The sequence below is a fragment of the Chlamydotis macqueenii genome, chromosome 2 (genome assembly GCF_036417535.1).
Source record: "Chlamydotis macqueenii isolate bChlMac1 chromosome 2, bChlMac1.mat, whole genome shotgun sequence".
Lineage (NCBI taxonomy): Eukaryota > Metazoa > Chordata > Aves > Otidiformes > Otididae > Chlamydotis > Chlamydotis macqueenii.
The window spans coordinates 10,279,824-10,296,406 of NC_141557.1; the positions used below are offsets into that span (position 1 = coordinate 10,279,824).

The 16,583-nt window shown below is 39.7% G+C and overlaps 1 protein-coding gene across 1 annotated transcript in view; it reads right to left on the reverse strand.

The window, feature by feature from the left end:
* Nucleotides 1-8,998, reverse strand: part of VIPR2 (vasoactive intestinal peptide receptor 2) — a 55,524-nt gene extending 46,526 nt beyond the window's left edge. Inside the window, exons 1-2 of the mRNA XM_086741538.1 lie at nucleotides 8,948-8,998; nucleotides 5,821-5,923 (exon numbers count right to left, since the gene is read on the reverse strand). Coding sequence (XP_086597664.1) covers nucleotides 5,821-5,923; nucleotides 8,948-8,998 — 154 coding nt within the window. The remainder of the gene's footprint in view (nucleotides 1-5,820; nucleotides 5,924-8,947) is intronic.
* Between the last annotated feature and the right edge of the window lie 7,585 nt (nucleotides 8,999-16,583).

Consider the following 16,583-nt stretch of genomic DNA (forward strand, 5'->3'; position numbering starts at 1 on the left):
ATATTAATAGATGTATAGTCTAAACTGTAAGAGGTATCTTCATCTTCATGTTGCACTGATTTAGACATGCTGTACATTCTTCATAAAATACCATTAAATATCAATCTCCTGTTCATATAAACCCCACCACAAATATTAAAAGTCTGTGTAAAGTATTGGGACCATTTATTTCTGTCAAGTTTGGCTTATGTCTAACCCACATGCTATTGGCTGTATTAGTTGGAACTTTTTTAGTGCTTTGGTATTCAAGATTGATTCCTTGTGGTATTTAAACTTTGGATGTCATGGAGAGTAGACTGCCATGGCCACAGCCGTCTTTATCAGGACTCAAGTGCAAAACTATGTGAAGCAGTATTTCTTTCAGAATCTTCTGAACAACACAATAAATTCACTTATGGCTGTGCACTTTCCTTTTTTCAGGGCTCGGAATACCATTTATTAATATCTACTGTTGAATTTCTACTTACATTTTGGGGAGGTAGACCTTCAAAATTGTAGAAAGCATCTGTAGGCACACTGCCTCTCTTCTTTCCAAAAAAAAAAGCTTGTTATTGTCACTCTTAGTAAGCTTTATTATGTGAGATTTTTGAATGAGGCTGATGAGGACATTTTCTTGGTCTTCACCATTTATTTCCTGTTAGTTATTTTTCAATAGGCAACTCCTTTCATTCAAGGTTCTTTCTCACCTATCGCCGAGCCTCCTCAACAGATGAGCCAGCTCTGCCTCTCTTCTACCCTCAAATAATTAAGTATAGATTCCACAAAGCCCAGACATGGTCAACACTGTAAGGATGATCCATTTTATGTAGTGTCATTAATGATGACACTTCAATTAATGGAAGCCAAAACAGACAAACATTCAAAGCAGCCCCCTCAGCTCCCCTCATAAAAAAATGTGTGAAACAAAAAGTAGCAGCGTGTCTGTACTATAGCTAGAAAAGCAGTAGCAAGGAGATTCAAGAAAGCTAAAGTTGTCCTACATGAAAGGAAGTTCTGTGATCCCACTAGCTCATTTAATTCTACTTTTAAAGCTACCTCAGGTAACTCTAAGCAACACTGCAGTCTGAACTACTGGCTCATTTTACAGAGAAAATAGCTGCAAAACAAAACCAAACCTGATGGAAGCCCTTGATGAAATTGGGAGGATTAAGAAAGAGAGAATCTTGAGGAGATTCCTTTTCACATAGCAAAAGAAAGGCCTCATATGGCTTTGTGTAAGCCTCCTATTTATTGATGCGGAGGAGAGACTTATCATCAAGTTGGCTTCATTACACTCACAGTCAGTCCTTCTTTTGTATGATACGGAGATATATACGTGTGTGTATGTGTGGGTTTGGAAAGCAAAATAAGGACCTTTCTTACTGGAGACAGAACCTTAACAGCAGAGGTTAGCTGGATAAACTTTTGGACAACTTGCCATGGGTCCAACATTTGAATATTCATCCCACTGTTCTGAAGGACTTTCAGAATTTTATGCTTTGTTTCATCTGCAAAATCATGAGCTCACTGCTAGAATCACTGACTGAAATTCTACTGGAAGTGTAATTTGAGAGATCAGATTATATAGCAACACTGGTCCCTCTTGCTTTAAATTTATAAATACGTGAAAGTATCATTTGGTAGTCCTGTCTGTTTTCATTTCCCATTATTAGATGCATTATGAAGCCTCTCTTTGAGATGTTTATGAAATTCTTTCCAAATCCATTTCTTGTTCCGTCTACATCTCTTTCTCAAATTTGGGATGTCATATCTAAAATTAAAAATGTTGTCTGGCATATGTATGGGTCTCACAAAAACACATTTTAGAAAGCAAGAGCTGAAAAGACTAATTTAACTGTTCAGCCACTCAGTTCAAAATTAATAAAAAAACCTTAAATTCATTTTTTCTTCATGAAATCTTTTTTAGAACTTTTTGTTGTAGAACCCTGTTATAAAGTCTATTGACTGAATTTTAACATTTTTGACCATAAGATTTCACTTTTCATTCAAAGGTCAACAGAAATGAGTCAATTACTTCATAAGGTAAAATTCTAAATACTGAATAAAGACAGAGATTTACAGTGGGCCAATTTCTATGTATTTTCAATCACTTTTATTGGGAGCTTTCTGGGGTTTTTTTTGAAAGAAGACAAGCCATGGGTATTAGGTAAAAAATAAATCAGTGTTTTTTCCATATGGACCTCGAAATCTGTAGCTATTATGAGCTATTTAGAATGCAATTCATCTGCCCTCCAAAAATTAGGGTACCAAAAAAAAAAAAAAAAATCCTCTCCTAGGCTTCCAGCTAAGGTCCATCCATACCTCCGGTGTCAAATTATAGGAGGAAAGAAGAAAACAAATGCAAATGGCAACTAATGCAGCCTTCATAAAATAAACAGCTAGATTTGCTAGACAGCACTACAGAGAGGAGGACACTGCCACAGATCTTTGGAGAGTGACTTTCTTCCCTAAATGGAGTGTAATGCTCTCCACTAATGGAGGAGCATGTGCTAATGCCTGAAAATCCCCCAAAGGGTGCAAAGCAGGAGGTTTGGATGTCTAATAGTTTGACGTTGGCAAATGAGCACAATTTAGACAAACTGGGTCCTGTGGTTTTAACATATCCTTAGCACTGTTCAAAGGATATTTACACAGTATTTATACAGTGTTTCCTTGCAAAACACACTATTGCTTTATTAAGCCATGAAGTAAGCAAGTCCTTTGTATGCTTCACAGTCAATGATTTTAGACACACTACAAAAATTACTCAGTGAAATTCTTCAGCCCATGTTATGAGGCAGCTCAGGTAAGATGACTATAACATCATTTTATTATGTAAAAAAAAAGAAATACCGCAATCACCTTTAAGTATTTCCTTTATGTCTCTCTAACTGGGAGCTGAGAAGGTATTCCATACATAATTGCTATCTAGGCCGAAGGAGAAACTGCCTGTCCCATAAATTCTGGATCCTCCAAAATTCAGTAGCTGTGCATGCCAGCCAAATTCTGAAGCATGTTACATGGAGGTGTGAAGACTTCTCAGGTGCCCATGAAGTTAATGAAAAAATTACCACTGATTTTGATAATGGAGGCCCAATTGAACCTTTGTTTCCAAATTCTAGACAGGACCTTCACAAGATTTCATATAGCTTTTGTGAGGCAGGTAGCACATATTCACATGACAAGGGCTGCATAACCATCTTTCCCATTCAGGAAAAAGTTAAATAGCTTTTGTGAATTTATTGCAATAAATTATGTTTCAAGTGTACTACAAGTTTTAGGTGTGGAGCTAGGACTTGGACAAGTTCCAGCTTGCCAATTTTCATTAGTAAATCTTCTTTATCAGTAGTCAAAGTATCACTGCGATAATTTGCAAGTCTGTTCAAAATACTCCTTACATCTTTGTACAAATACAAAATGTCTGAATACATGGAGTTTATTAGGAAAATAAGGACACATAGAGAATGGATATTTTTGGAATGCAAATGCATATACTTAACATAGGCTGTTCTGAACAGGTTCTTGGTAAAGGTATCTACAATGTGGAGCGTAAGATAAATTATCCTATAACATTAAATATAAAGTTTTTAAGGGTTCGTTACCACAAGGGCTTTATTTCAGTCTCCTACAAAATGGAATATTCCTTTAGTTTCAGCCACGTATTCAATTAAATATATAAATCCTTCCACTGCTGTTTTACCACTGCTTGCAGGGCTGAATCAACACGATGAGGCACACTGTCACTTTCTAAGACATGAAGTCCTTACACAGCAATTTGCTTTCAGGAGGCACCCCTCTTCCAGTGAAAAGAGGCTGTGAATAAAATATTGACAGAAAACTTTTCTTCCCCTAGGGAACTCAAAATAAAACTGGTGTGCATCACAAGGATACCCCTGGAGCAGCCCAGCATCTGGATTGCAAAAGTGGATCTTGAAAAAAGCTTGACTTTCAAAGCCGTATAATAGCTAATAGTGAATTTATTAATTCAGGATTTAATTAATTAAGCTGGGCTAGTAATTATTTCTCCATCTGGCTTCACACTAGTATTATTTATCTAACAGCCATCTCTCTTCACCACTCATATAAATAAAAAAAAAAATCTAAATGTAGATGAATTATTCCAGTAAGATTTTGCTTGGAGAGATACCCATGTAAATTACTCACGGTTATTATAATTTTTCTAATTACTGATCTGGATTAATCAAAAGAGAAATTATAGTAAAATACAAACTGCTGATGATCCTTTTAATTATTTTATTGTATACAAATGAAAATCAGAGTATGCACTGAGGGAGTTACACATTTAAATCAAGAAGAGAAGTGGAGAAAGCATCATGAGTTGGGACTCATGGTTATGCTCAAAGGGCACTACAGACGCCAGGTCCCTGAGGTACCATAATCATCTTCAGAGCACATTCAAAACAGACTGAATACGAAAAAAAAAAATACACTATGTATCACCTAGTTCAGCCAAAGGAAAACCACGGCACTGCAAGAGTTGTAGCCCAGTTATTCTGAGATGATACTGGACTACCATATCAAAAGGCAGGATACCGATAAGGTTCAGGGCTTTGTAGAACTAATTTGAAATTAAATACTTCCAGCCACTTAAAGATCTTTTGACAACAGAAATTTAATTATTAGTTTTAGATGTGACATTACTTTGTAAAACTCAAAATTGTATTTTGAAGTGAAAAATGTTAAGATGCCTTTAGAAAAAGGGGAAAGAAATTTGAGATCTAAGTCTCTTTGAAAGTCCACTCTTCCCTTCAATATTTTACATGCTACCGGAGCAATGCTGGGCAAGTAACATCCGCAAATGAAACACTCCAAGAAGCACTTTCACCTTTTCATCAGTAGGTGTGTAGAGACTGCTTTCTGCTCACAAGTTTTGACATATGGTTTACAAAAAAGACAACCGATCATAAAAGATTAATACTTTTGTCATTAAACAATAAAATACATAAATATACACTTCCAACTTTCCTAAAAAGCCATACATTTTTAACAAATTCTGTCCTAGCTACTTCAATGTTACAGATTTGCTTTTCATTTGGCTGTCTGGATTTATCTGTTGCCTTCATATTTTGCTTGCTGAACAAATGGCTTTATCAGCAGCTACAATTTACACAAGAAATGTCATTTTTTCATAATCTTATTCATAATTTTCACTCACATGGAAGTGTAGCATGGAAATTTGGTAAAATCTAAAATAAAACAATAATAAGCTACATCTCCTCTCCCTTCTTTCTTCTATTAAATTACAATTGGTCACATCTCTATATTTATCTTTCTATGTAGAAAGAAATTAAAAACAATAAAGTAACAGATTGTATCTGTTTTTTTAATGCAACACTACTGTCTAGCTTTTCCTTTGCATGACTCTGTGGTACTCTGAGGATGAATCTAATCTTCTGTGTGAAAAATCCTCTGTCTGGGAAAACCAGAGATCATTCCTGCCACTAGTACTTTACTTTCAACCATAGCTAGAGAGAGATGCTTGGATCCAAGGACTTGTTCTTTCTGCTAGTCTTGTCATCACCAGCCTGCCTGCAGCTTCTCGGCCAGTCAGAAAACACTACCAGCAACAGCTTAAAACACAAGAAGGCATTTGCTCCCATCTAGAGTCACACCCAGTGTGTGCCTAGCACCTGGTACACCTCTTACAACATGCCTGCTGCAGCTGTACCTTTAATGCAAAATCTGCATAAATTCTAAAATACATAAAATTATAAGCACAGTACTGAAAAATCAAGCAACTGCAACAACAAAGAAGGTAAAGGGAAAAAATGTTGAATACTCCAGATGTTGAATACTACATTACAGCTGATCTTTTCTTACCTTTGTAGTCCACTGGCTTTGCATTCTTTAGAAGTTCCATGCACCTTGTTTCCTCCTTGTGAATCTCCAGCTGAAATCTGCATTCTGGATGGACACCATTCACCTGTGTCAAATTAACAAACAGGCCAGGGTCTTGAAACACGAATTAAAATGCTTTACGAAGGATGCAACTACCAATAATGAAATCCACAACTTTAACTGGCACTGGTTTTACCCAAGTACGTAATAGGCATTTTACAGACACAGGCACTGCCCATTTAGCTTCTCACACACTGACTTTTCAAAACAAAATGTTAAAATAATGTACTAGAACATTCTGGCTCCTTCTTGTAGCAGTTCAAGATCAATTGTAATTTACAAGAAAATATTTAACTTTGTAGTGCATTCAATGTTGTTTCCTCCAGAAAACCTGTGTGTTAAACTGAAGCGGGAAAGTACACACATTTGCTTTTTTTTTTTTTTTTTTTGCGCTTTTGAAGTAAGTTAGGAAGCTGGAAGTTTACTATGAATCACAGAACATGAAACCCGATTAAACTGCATTCTCTTTGACATGGTAAATGTTGCTTTTCTCCCTGTTTCCACCATGTATATTTTATCTTCTGAAGGCCCCAGAGCATGATTATTTGATTCAAGCAAGTGCTACACAGGAAGAAATCCCTACTCCTTTAAAAATGAAAGCACCATTGCCCTTACTTATATAGCCCTGCCCCTCGTGCCCTGGTTTTCAGAAAGGGTTATTTATGTCCATGGGAAGAGATTGGGACGTAGCAGCATTGGGGAGAAAAACAAGACACTGGGAAGTTGTATTGAAGTCAGTTGGATTCACAGAGGCAGAGCCTAACAGAGAAACTTGCGTGGGAGAAATGCCTGCAGTAGGTGACAAATGGGAAAATAGGAAACATCACTGGAGCTGAAGGGACAGTGAAGTTAGAAATAACATCGTAATGAAATAAAACATGAATATACAGTACTTCAGTCATCCTCACATTTGTAGGTACCAAGAAAAGGGTGGTCTCTCTCCAACTTTCTCTCTTTCTCTCTCTTACTTTTCTTAAGAGACATTTAATAACAGAATCTGGTAATAATCTCTGATTCATGGCACAATTTCTTTTTTAAATGGCAATAATTAATTAAGCTGTGATCGTGGACACAGAACCTAGGACCTAGATTTAGGACTGGGAATCTGGTTATTCTGCAGTCTCCTTGTAGGCAAGCCACTTGTGCAGCTTTTAAAAATACAACGTAATAGCCATAAGAATAACAGCAGGAGCTGCTATGAAAACTCGTGAAAATCTGTCACTTCTTCACCAAATGTCTCATTTCACCATCTACAAAATTGGGACCTTACTTTGTTTTCCCCATTTTTTTTCTCTGACTACTGAAATTATATGTTTTCAGGGCAGATTCTTTTTCTTTTTTTTTCTTTTTAAAGTGAATTTGTACAGATCCATAAGATAAATTAAGATTTCCAACACTTACAATAGAAAGTTCAACACAATGTTGAAAATACCTATGTTTTGTTATGTATTATCTGCCTACCAGATAGCTCCCATGTAAAGTCCCATGCAAACTTAATGTTTTTCATCACATTTTCCTTTCACATAATAGATTTTGATATTTTTCTTTTCCCTAACTGCAAACATTTAATAATTGACAGTAGATCTCCTACTCATCAAAAAGCATTATAATTACTGGGTCTTAGAAACGTTGGTTCCAGTAAATTGAAGTATTAACACAATGAGGGGTAAATCAAAGCACCTACTGCAATTAAGAAACCTGCCGAAGAAGTGACTTCTCTCTCTCGTACTTATGAAAGAACCACAAGTTTGCCTGTATCAGTGATCCTACAGCAAACATAAATTTGTTAGTGCCCAAAGGTACCACAACATTACTTCTCAAACCTGGGACGCATGCCAAACTGTAATATACTTTGTTCTAATACATATACCAGTTTCACTCAGATGTCCTTCACCAAGTTAAAGAGAGTTAGGCTTCAAGACTATGGAGCACTGAGCACATCCCAAAACAAATCAAGAACCCCCAAAATGGATTTTGAGGGCACTCGCCACCTTTCAGGGCTGGTGCTCGTCCGTCTTTCCCTCTGCTTTCCCAAGGGCAGGTTTTCCTTTGTAACCACTGAACCCAGAACCGTGCGCGCCGCATTGCGCGCTGTAAAGGTACCCAGTTAACTGGAAATCTAGCTGAGGATTCTCTCTGCAGTTTTAGTGCCTTAACAAGTTTTAAGGCATCCAGAACAGCAGTTTGACTGGAAAAACATTTCTTCTCACAAGCAACCTACATCTACCTTCACCATGGTTTCCCGACTTTTGGTGGAAATGATCTGCTACTTTAAATTTACAGTAACAAAAACTGGGAAGATTTAGAGGGCAGATATTAATATTTTCGTAAGTCACGTTTCCAGCAACGTTATAGACTTTCACAAACAAGTTTAGAAATGTTTAAAAATATAAAGATGTTAAAAGCAGACTCCTAAATTCCAAGACTTCAGTATTCTGAGTGCTTTGCACGTTGTTACCCGGGAGCATGTATTAACGAGAAATTAATCACGCAGGTTTTTACCCCCGTATGATTGCTAAGGACCTTGTGGACCGTACCGGGACTGCGCTCTGTGAAAACTCCTCACAAATGGTGGTGGCTGCCGGAGAAAATAGCAGGGAAGAAGCGGCCCGGCGGCGGCCGCCTCCCTCCGCGCCGCTCCGCCGGCCCCGGCCCCGGCCCGCGCTGCCCCGCTGGGGCGGAGCCGTCCCGGCCCCTGAGGAGCGCCCGGGGGTGCGGAGTGGGAGCCTGTACCCCGGACCGCCGGAGGGGAGATGGGCTGGGTGTCCCGGTAGGGGCCAGGAGTGCCCTCCCCTGCGAGATCCCCGCCCGGTAAGCGCGGGAGTCACTTGTCTCCCGAAGTGAGCGCGGCGGCGCAGACGTTTCGGCACCTGCTACGGCTGAGCCCGCAGCTCCGGGGAGCGGGGGGAAGCTGCTGTGGAACCGCCAGCCCGGGGGTTCCGCACAGGCACCTCAGGGCGGGCGGGAAGATCTGTAAGGGTCACCCCGTCCGCGGTCCGGCGGAGCAAACCGCCCCCTCGGGTCCAGGGGTGAGCGCGGGGTGACTTACCCGCCCCAGGCTCCAGCACAGGGAGAGGAGGAGGATCGGCAGGTTCCTCATGCCAGCCAAGCGCCGGGGCCGGCGGGCTCCGCTGTCCCGCGCCGCTCCGCGGGCCCCCTCGGAAAGCGGCGAGCAGGAACCGGGTCCCGCCGCGGCACCATAGGGCCCGGGGGCCGCCGCGCCGAGCCGAGCCCCGCTGCGGCTGTAGGCAGCTCCCGCACCTGCCCCCGGCCGCCGTCAGCTGCCGGCCCCGCTGAGTCCCTGCCCGCTGCCGCCTCTCCGCGCTCAGCTCCTCCTCTAGACCCCGGCTCCCTTCCCTCCCGCTTCTCCTCAGCCCCTCTCCTCGGCTTCCTTTTCTCCTCCTCCGTCTCCCCGCCGCGGTTCCCCCCCCCCACCCCCCCGCCCCATTAGAGGTGCAAGCCATTCCCCTCAGCCGGGACGCTCCGCGGCCACCCGCAGGTGCTCGCCTGCCATCCCGGGCTACTACCGGGCCGCGGACGGCATCTACCCCTCTCTGCCTGCCTCGAGCCGCCGGAGAAGTCCCCTCTTCTCAAGCCCACACGTCCAGAGGGGCCTAGGCGCCCGTCCCGACAGCATCCCGGTGCCGGCAGTGGGATGCCGTTTGCCCGTGAAACCAGTGAGATAATCGAGCGCTGTCCCCCCAAGCCAGAAAGATACGAAAACACACACATAGATGTGGGGTCGGTGAAGTGATCCCTGGCAGGGTTAGTCTTATCACTGGGCAGATCAGCAACTGCATTACAAAATCTTCTCCCTATGCTGTTTTTTTCGGGGTCTCAATAGAGGACCAACAGCTTAAGGCAACTCCGTGTTATTGCTTGGCGGTTCACAGCAGGCATAGATCTTGGTTTTGCCTCACAAGGCATATAAAATATATAATAAAGTGATATTTATGTTAGCCCGTGCCTTTTGTTACAGAAAAAGCAGAGTTTATATGCTGACTTTTAGCTGAGAATGAGAATAAATTAGAGTTGTCTTTCTACTGTCTTACATGTGCTGTAATTTAAGTAGTGTATTAAAAGAGACTGAGTGGGCAACATAAGATTCTCCGAAATAGCCTTGTGCCACTCAAAATAACCAGCTATGAGCAAACAAAGCACACTTCTAGGGAAAAGCTGAAGAGGTTTTTCATATTTTTTAATGCATTTGCCAAAAAAACCCAAACTCATTTATTGACAAGAAAGACCTGATTATAACCTCTATGATATCATTAAAAAGAAATACTACAAACCATAATGAGCAGCATTATAACCTGCGTGCTGAGAGCAGGGGGAAACATTACTGTAGAATGGAAAATTTCTTGTAGGATGGCATATGATCAAGTAATGAAAATATTTTTGTTGTAATAGAGAATAGTACCCCTTTGGATTGACTTTGATCTGTATGTGACAGGTGGACCGAGATGTCAAGTTGCACCTACTTCTAAAACAGCTGGGTTGGAGAAGAACCTGGTTATGCTGCTAGCTCTGAGATCGCTGGGCAGACTCGCAGGTCAAACCTCTTGGAAATGGAGAATTGCATAGTGCAACTCCCCTGGTTTCTGACACCAGTGCCCAAGGTTCCTCTTTGGGCTCCTGGTTATTAACACATGGAGTCTCGAGGTGCTCTTACAATTTCTTAAGAGCTATAGGTCTTTCCGAAATAACAGTCTCAAAATAATTTCTCTAATCTTATATTTTACAGGAATCTGATGTCTTATCATTATTACAAGGCTTTGGAAAAATCATTTCTGTCTTCTCTCTCTTTAGAAGTTACTTCTTGTACTTTGTGATGACTGGCATCCTGCTAAGAAAGCAGTCTTTAAATCCAGTAACTCTCATGAGTGAAATTTATACACGTCAAGGCTCTTCAGGTACTTCAGCAGTAAACCCAACAGCAGTCCCTTCACAGGGAAGCTGGCAGGCCGACTGCCCACCAGCTGGATGGCCCCAGCAGCTGAGGACACAAGAGCTGCCAGACACCAAAACCCAATGTTTGATTCTTTGAGCAAATGATTCATTAAACTGTTGAAGCTGAGTAGCCTGGGAAACCAATTAACAAATTAGTGTTAATGCTCTGTGTAGAAACAGTCTTGGGAACTGTCATCATTATTCCTTCTGTGGAATGACAGAAACTACTATCCCAGATAGCAGGGAGTCCACACGTCCCAGAACTGTGAAAGAAGTTTTGGAACTTGCGTCTGTTCTATCAGAAGATTGTCCAGAGTCAGATTTTTGTGATGTTTTATTTTCAGTGATTCAGCATTTTAAGACAAAAAGAAAAATCTTCAGTTATTTCCCAACCATTTCTTCTGTCACTATTCCTGATGACTCTTTTGACGTGAAAGAAACACAGATGAAAGAGATCCATCAAATACTAATATTTTTGTTTAGATGTAGCTAAGGGGCAGGGGGTGTGTGGTGTGTGGTGGGGTCGCCTGAAAAGAGTACAAATTATTGATGGATGAAGCCCAGAAAACGTGGTTCAAGTTCTTTTTGCTTAAACATAGCACAGTTCAGTGCCCTGTTATAGCAGCTGTAGAGGGGGAAAAGAGAAGAATGGAACTAAAACAGCTGTTGATAGAGAGATATATGAATGATACTGATACTCTTACACAGCAAAGAACAGATAGGTTTGTGAAGGAACCAGGAAATCATATAAGTTTAGACAGTCGGTGTAGACTTGATGCCATTTCCAAGAATGGCCTGTCAAATTGAGTGGAAAGAACAAAGAGATTTTTCTGGAGATATCCATGGGGCATGGAAGGACTGCACAGACATGGAGGAAAAGGATGGAGTCCAAAGAACGGGAGAAATTAATCCCCTCTTCACAATAGAGATGGTAGAAAATTAAATGCAGTTTTATTGAAATATATATTATTTTGAATCAACAGAATCTATATTTAAATTGTTTGTGGAGTTTAAGATGTTTTGGCAATTCATATTCTAGCCACAAATAATGTTCTTGTCGTCTATAAAGACTGAAAAACTATTGCTTTTATTGTTTAAAAGGAGATTTTCTTTTGTTCAATCATCTAACAATTATTGTTTACCCAACTCATAACATACAGTTGCCAGAAATACCTGAGCCACGTGAAAAACTTAGAAGGATTTCCCTCAAAGCATGTGCACAAACCATCTTGGACAACGTGCCTCTTTCAAGGGTCCCTATCTCTTGAGCTGCTCAAGCTATTTCACATGTTTTGAATCTTACTTTATAGACCACTGAGAGATTTTTTGCTTTCACTTTCTGCACAACACTGTACAAAGTGAAAGTTGCAAAAGGGATGCTCTTCCTGTCTTCACACTTAGCAAAGACACTAGGTCTTCACCAGATATTCCTAAATCCCCCAAAGATACTTTCTACTGTCATCCTGCATTTTGTTAGACTTTTTTTTTTTTCTGCATTCCAAATACTTAAGAGAAGATTTCATCAGCCATAGAAATAGATATTAGAGAAGGTTTCCAAGAAAACTGAATTGTGACTTTTATGTACGTGCTGGTTGGATCTTTTATATTGGAGAAGATTAAAGTTCCCCAAAATTTTAGCATCAATAACTATTAACTTAGATTATCTTATTGAGCCTCTTTGATGTTCGGATGGAAGCACAACAAAGAAGGTGCCAGACCTGAGTGAGGCAAACGATATGTGTCCTGCTAATGACAATGGGAATTCAGACCTTGGACAGGCTGCAGGGAACAGATGTCTATAACATCATCCTTCAAGAGGCAGTATGGTGTTGCTACTTTCCAACAGTTGACCTTGACCTTCCTGCACCAAAAGTTGTAGTAGCTGCAGTAAGAGGAGGAGGTGAAATACAGATTCTCTGAATAAACAGAAAAACTTCATCAATGTATTTATCTGCAGCTCCAGAAGCTGTTCAAAAAGTCCTCCTGGCTATTTCAAACTTCTGCTGTCTTTATTGGTTGTCTTATGTCTACATAATCTCTTGAACATTACGCGTGTTTCTTAGACAAAGAAGCAACACCATGCAGAGAGAGAGTTTTTTAAGGAGAGGCTGTCCTTAAATGTCACCTCAGCTTTTTCATTCTCTTCCATTTCAGCATCCTAAACAGTGCCCTAATGTCTCTGTGCATGAAGAGTAGCTTCATGCTGTAGCTGAGAGCACATCTAGGGCTGTTTACAAACATCGGCATACCAAATGCATCCAAAGAACACATATTTCTAACCAACAACACAGTGATAAAGAGGAACTCTTCAGAGTGGTCTTTCTATAATGTGCAGGTAGCTTGGCTACTCAAAAATATGTTTCTGCAGGTTAGAAACACAAAGAAATTCTATGAAAACAAAGGGACGTTTCTTTCTGGTATGTTAACATCAGGACTCACAGACTTCTAAAAGGCTTGATTAAAGAGATGTCTGTAACTGTGAAGTCTTCCATGAGGGAAATCGTTCACCAAAGAGTGTATTCTGTAATACTCGGTGTAAAGTATGCAATTTTGTCCTCTCTCTCTCAAATTTATAAGACTCCCAGGTCTTTTTGTAATTTCAAAAGAGTAAGAGAAGTCCCTTCAGTATAATTAACCTTTCCAATTTCTTGGCTAGGGTGTTCTATTTTTCTTGTTTCTATTATAGGCAGGTCCTTTTGTTAATACTTATTGGATACATTAAATTAATAAGTATTCTGTTACATTCATTTGTATAGATGAAATCGAATCTGATGTTTTCAATTTATAAATTGCATATAAAATAAATAATTTGGGTATCTGGCATAATGGAAAATATTTGGCTAATGCAATTTTAGCTATGATTTACTACAAAGCTCCAGATTTGATCAGTGATTTTTGAATCTTTTACTGGACATGAAGAAATCAAACCTATTTATTCTGAAAAGTTGAAGTATTTTTTATCCTGATACAACGAGAGCAACATTGTCCCCATTAGTTTTAGAGGTTTTGTAATGGTTAGTTATTATGATGATTTTTTTTTGTGCAATGTAAAGTAAAGGGTCGACTTTGCCACAAAACTCTAGAGGCAAATCTCAAAAACTGTAGAAAAAATGAACTGATACAGTGGCAGGCAAAGCTTTAGAAAAGTAGAGAAGAGCAAGTGCAGAAGGAAAGAAAAATGAAAACTAGAATAAAATAAAAGTAGTATTTATCAAAAGGAGTCAGTATCAGCTTAATCCGATACTTTTCTTTACTAAGACATCTATTCTACACAAAGAAAAGACATTAGATTTATTCTAGATAGCTGTCAGTAAAGCATTTAATACAGCGTCATAGAAATTGCTAGTTAAAATTGAAATGATGAAGCTTAATGAAAAATATATTTGGCCAAAATGTAGTTAAATGAACCTGACAAATAATGTTGATGTGTAAATAGGAGGATAAAAGAAAATAATAGTGAAGTTTCTCAGAGATCAGGCTGAGGTCCTATTTTATTGTTTTTAGTATTTTTTTTCTTTTTTGACGAAACAAAATTTGCTAATGATTCAAGGTGTTGTCAACAGTAAGCAGTATCTGGATATCTTACAGAACTGGATCAACTGAAAATTAAGCACTAAAAAAACTTGAAAATTTAATAGAGCAAAATGGAAGGTCGTGTGTTAATGAACAATGAGCAGGTGTTTCCACCATAAGCTAAAGGGCAATAGCAGGAAGTTCAGTGTGTACAAGTCAGTGTGTGGCAAATATGAGTATTAATGTGACGTGGCTGTGAAAAATAAATGTGATCTTAGGACATATGGGAGAGAGACTTACTGTAGTGTTAGAAAAGTAGTGAGGCTAGGTAACACACAAAGTACTGGTTAGATCTTATCTGGAGGGTTGCATGTAAAATTAGCAATCCACAGTCAAGAAAGATTAATTCGGTAGGTGCAGAGCAAATAAATGAAGACCTAAGGATTTTAGAGAATACTTGGTTCAGTAGCCTGATAAAATATAAACTGAGATTAAATATGACACCAGGAAAGGAACCATGTAGACTAAAGGAAATTTGGGAGACTAACAGGTGAATTAATCTAGGTGAAAGTAAATGCATAGATTGATAACCAGGTAGCTGTTCTGGACAAATATTTTAACAGTGAGGGCAAAGAAAGAAATGCTTTTCAAGACAGAACTTGATCAGCCAGTGAAAAGCATTTTGTAATCCTGCACCTGGGTCGAGGCAGTCTCGAACAGGGATACAGGCTGGGTGATGAGTAATTGAGAGCAAGCTTGAGGAGAAAAACTTGGAGGTATTGGTGGATGAAAAACTGAATATGACCCAGCAATATGCAGCCCACAAAGCCAGCTTGTATCCTGGGTTGCATCAAAAGGAGTGTGGCCAGCAGGTCAAGGGAGGTGATTCTACTCTGCTCTCGTGAGACCCCACCTGGAGTACTGCGTCCAGCTCTGGAGCCCTCAACATAAAAAGGACATGGATCTGTTGGAGTGAGTCCAGAGGAAGGCACGAAGATGATCAGAGGGCTGGAGCACCTCTCCTACGAGGACAGGCTGAGAGAGTTGAGGTTGTTCAGCCTGGAGAAGAAAATACTCTGGTGAGACCTTATTGAAGTCTTCTAGTACATAAAGGAGGCCTAGAGGAAAGACACGGAGAAACTCTTCATCAGGGAGTGTAGTGATAGGATGAAGGGTAATGATTTTAAACTGAAAGAAGATAGATTTAAATAAGGTGTTAGGAAAAAAAAAGATTATTGTGAGATTGGTGAGACACTGGAACAGGTTGCCCAGAGAAACTATGGATGCTTCATCCCTGAAAGTGTTCAAGGCCAGGTTGGACGGGGCTTTGAGCGACCTGGTCTAGTGGACGGTGTCCCTGCCCATGACAGGGAGGTTGGAACAAGATGATCTTTAAGGTCCCTTCCAACCCAAACCATTCTATGATTCTCTAACGTAGTCAGAGCACCAATATTAGACCAGGCTTTTCTAGAGGTCTTTTCCAAGTCCCTATCCTACTTTGTGGTAGTAGTCCCTCTCCAAACTTTTCCATCAAAATCACTATTTTACATAAAATTGATTGTTGGATTTTTTGTCTTTTTACACAGAAAATGTAATTTTCTAAACAAAGTGCCCACCTTTGTGGAAAATTTCTACTTTCCATCAAAAATATTACTATTTTTGGCAGAAATACAAATATTTAGCTTTTAGATATTTTTTTCCATTTGGAGCTTTTCAAAACAACCATAAATTTTGCTAGAAGGGAAAAAAAAAAGTCTCTACTGGGCTCTACTTTCTGAAGTCTTTTTGTTCAGTGTAACCTCTTCTTGGAACAAAGTAGATTTTAGGCCAGTTTACAAAAGCTGGATCTGGATTTCATTTTTTTGGTAATCCAGGAGTATTTATATTAGGAACCCTGTACGAGGCTCTTCTGCAGAAACAGATTAAAATGAAACTTTAAGGCTTGTACTAAAGGATGATTAAAAAAGAGATGAAAAATCCAGGCCATCCCTAGTCTTGGTAAAGGGAGAGAGGGAGAAATTGCATTAATATTTTAATATAGTCAAAAGATTGAGTGCTAATTTTGCATGATTTTAAGTCTGGGAATAAAGCTGAGTAAATATATAGTGAATTTTTAGTCAGAGTAAGTTACAGCTTGAGATTGCTTGGATTGTTAAGTTTTTGTATCTTTAGAATAGACTATTGTTTACACCACGGGGTTTTTTTTTCAACACTTCAAGAAG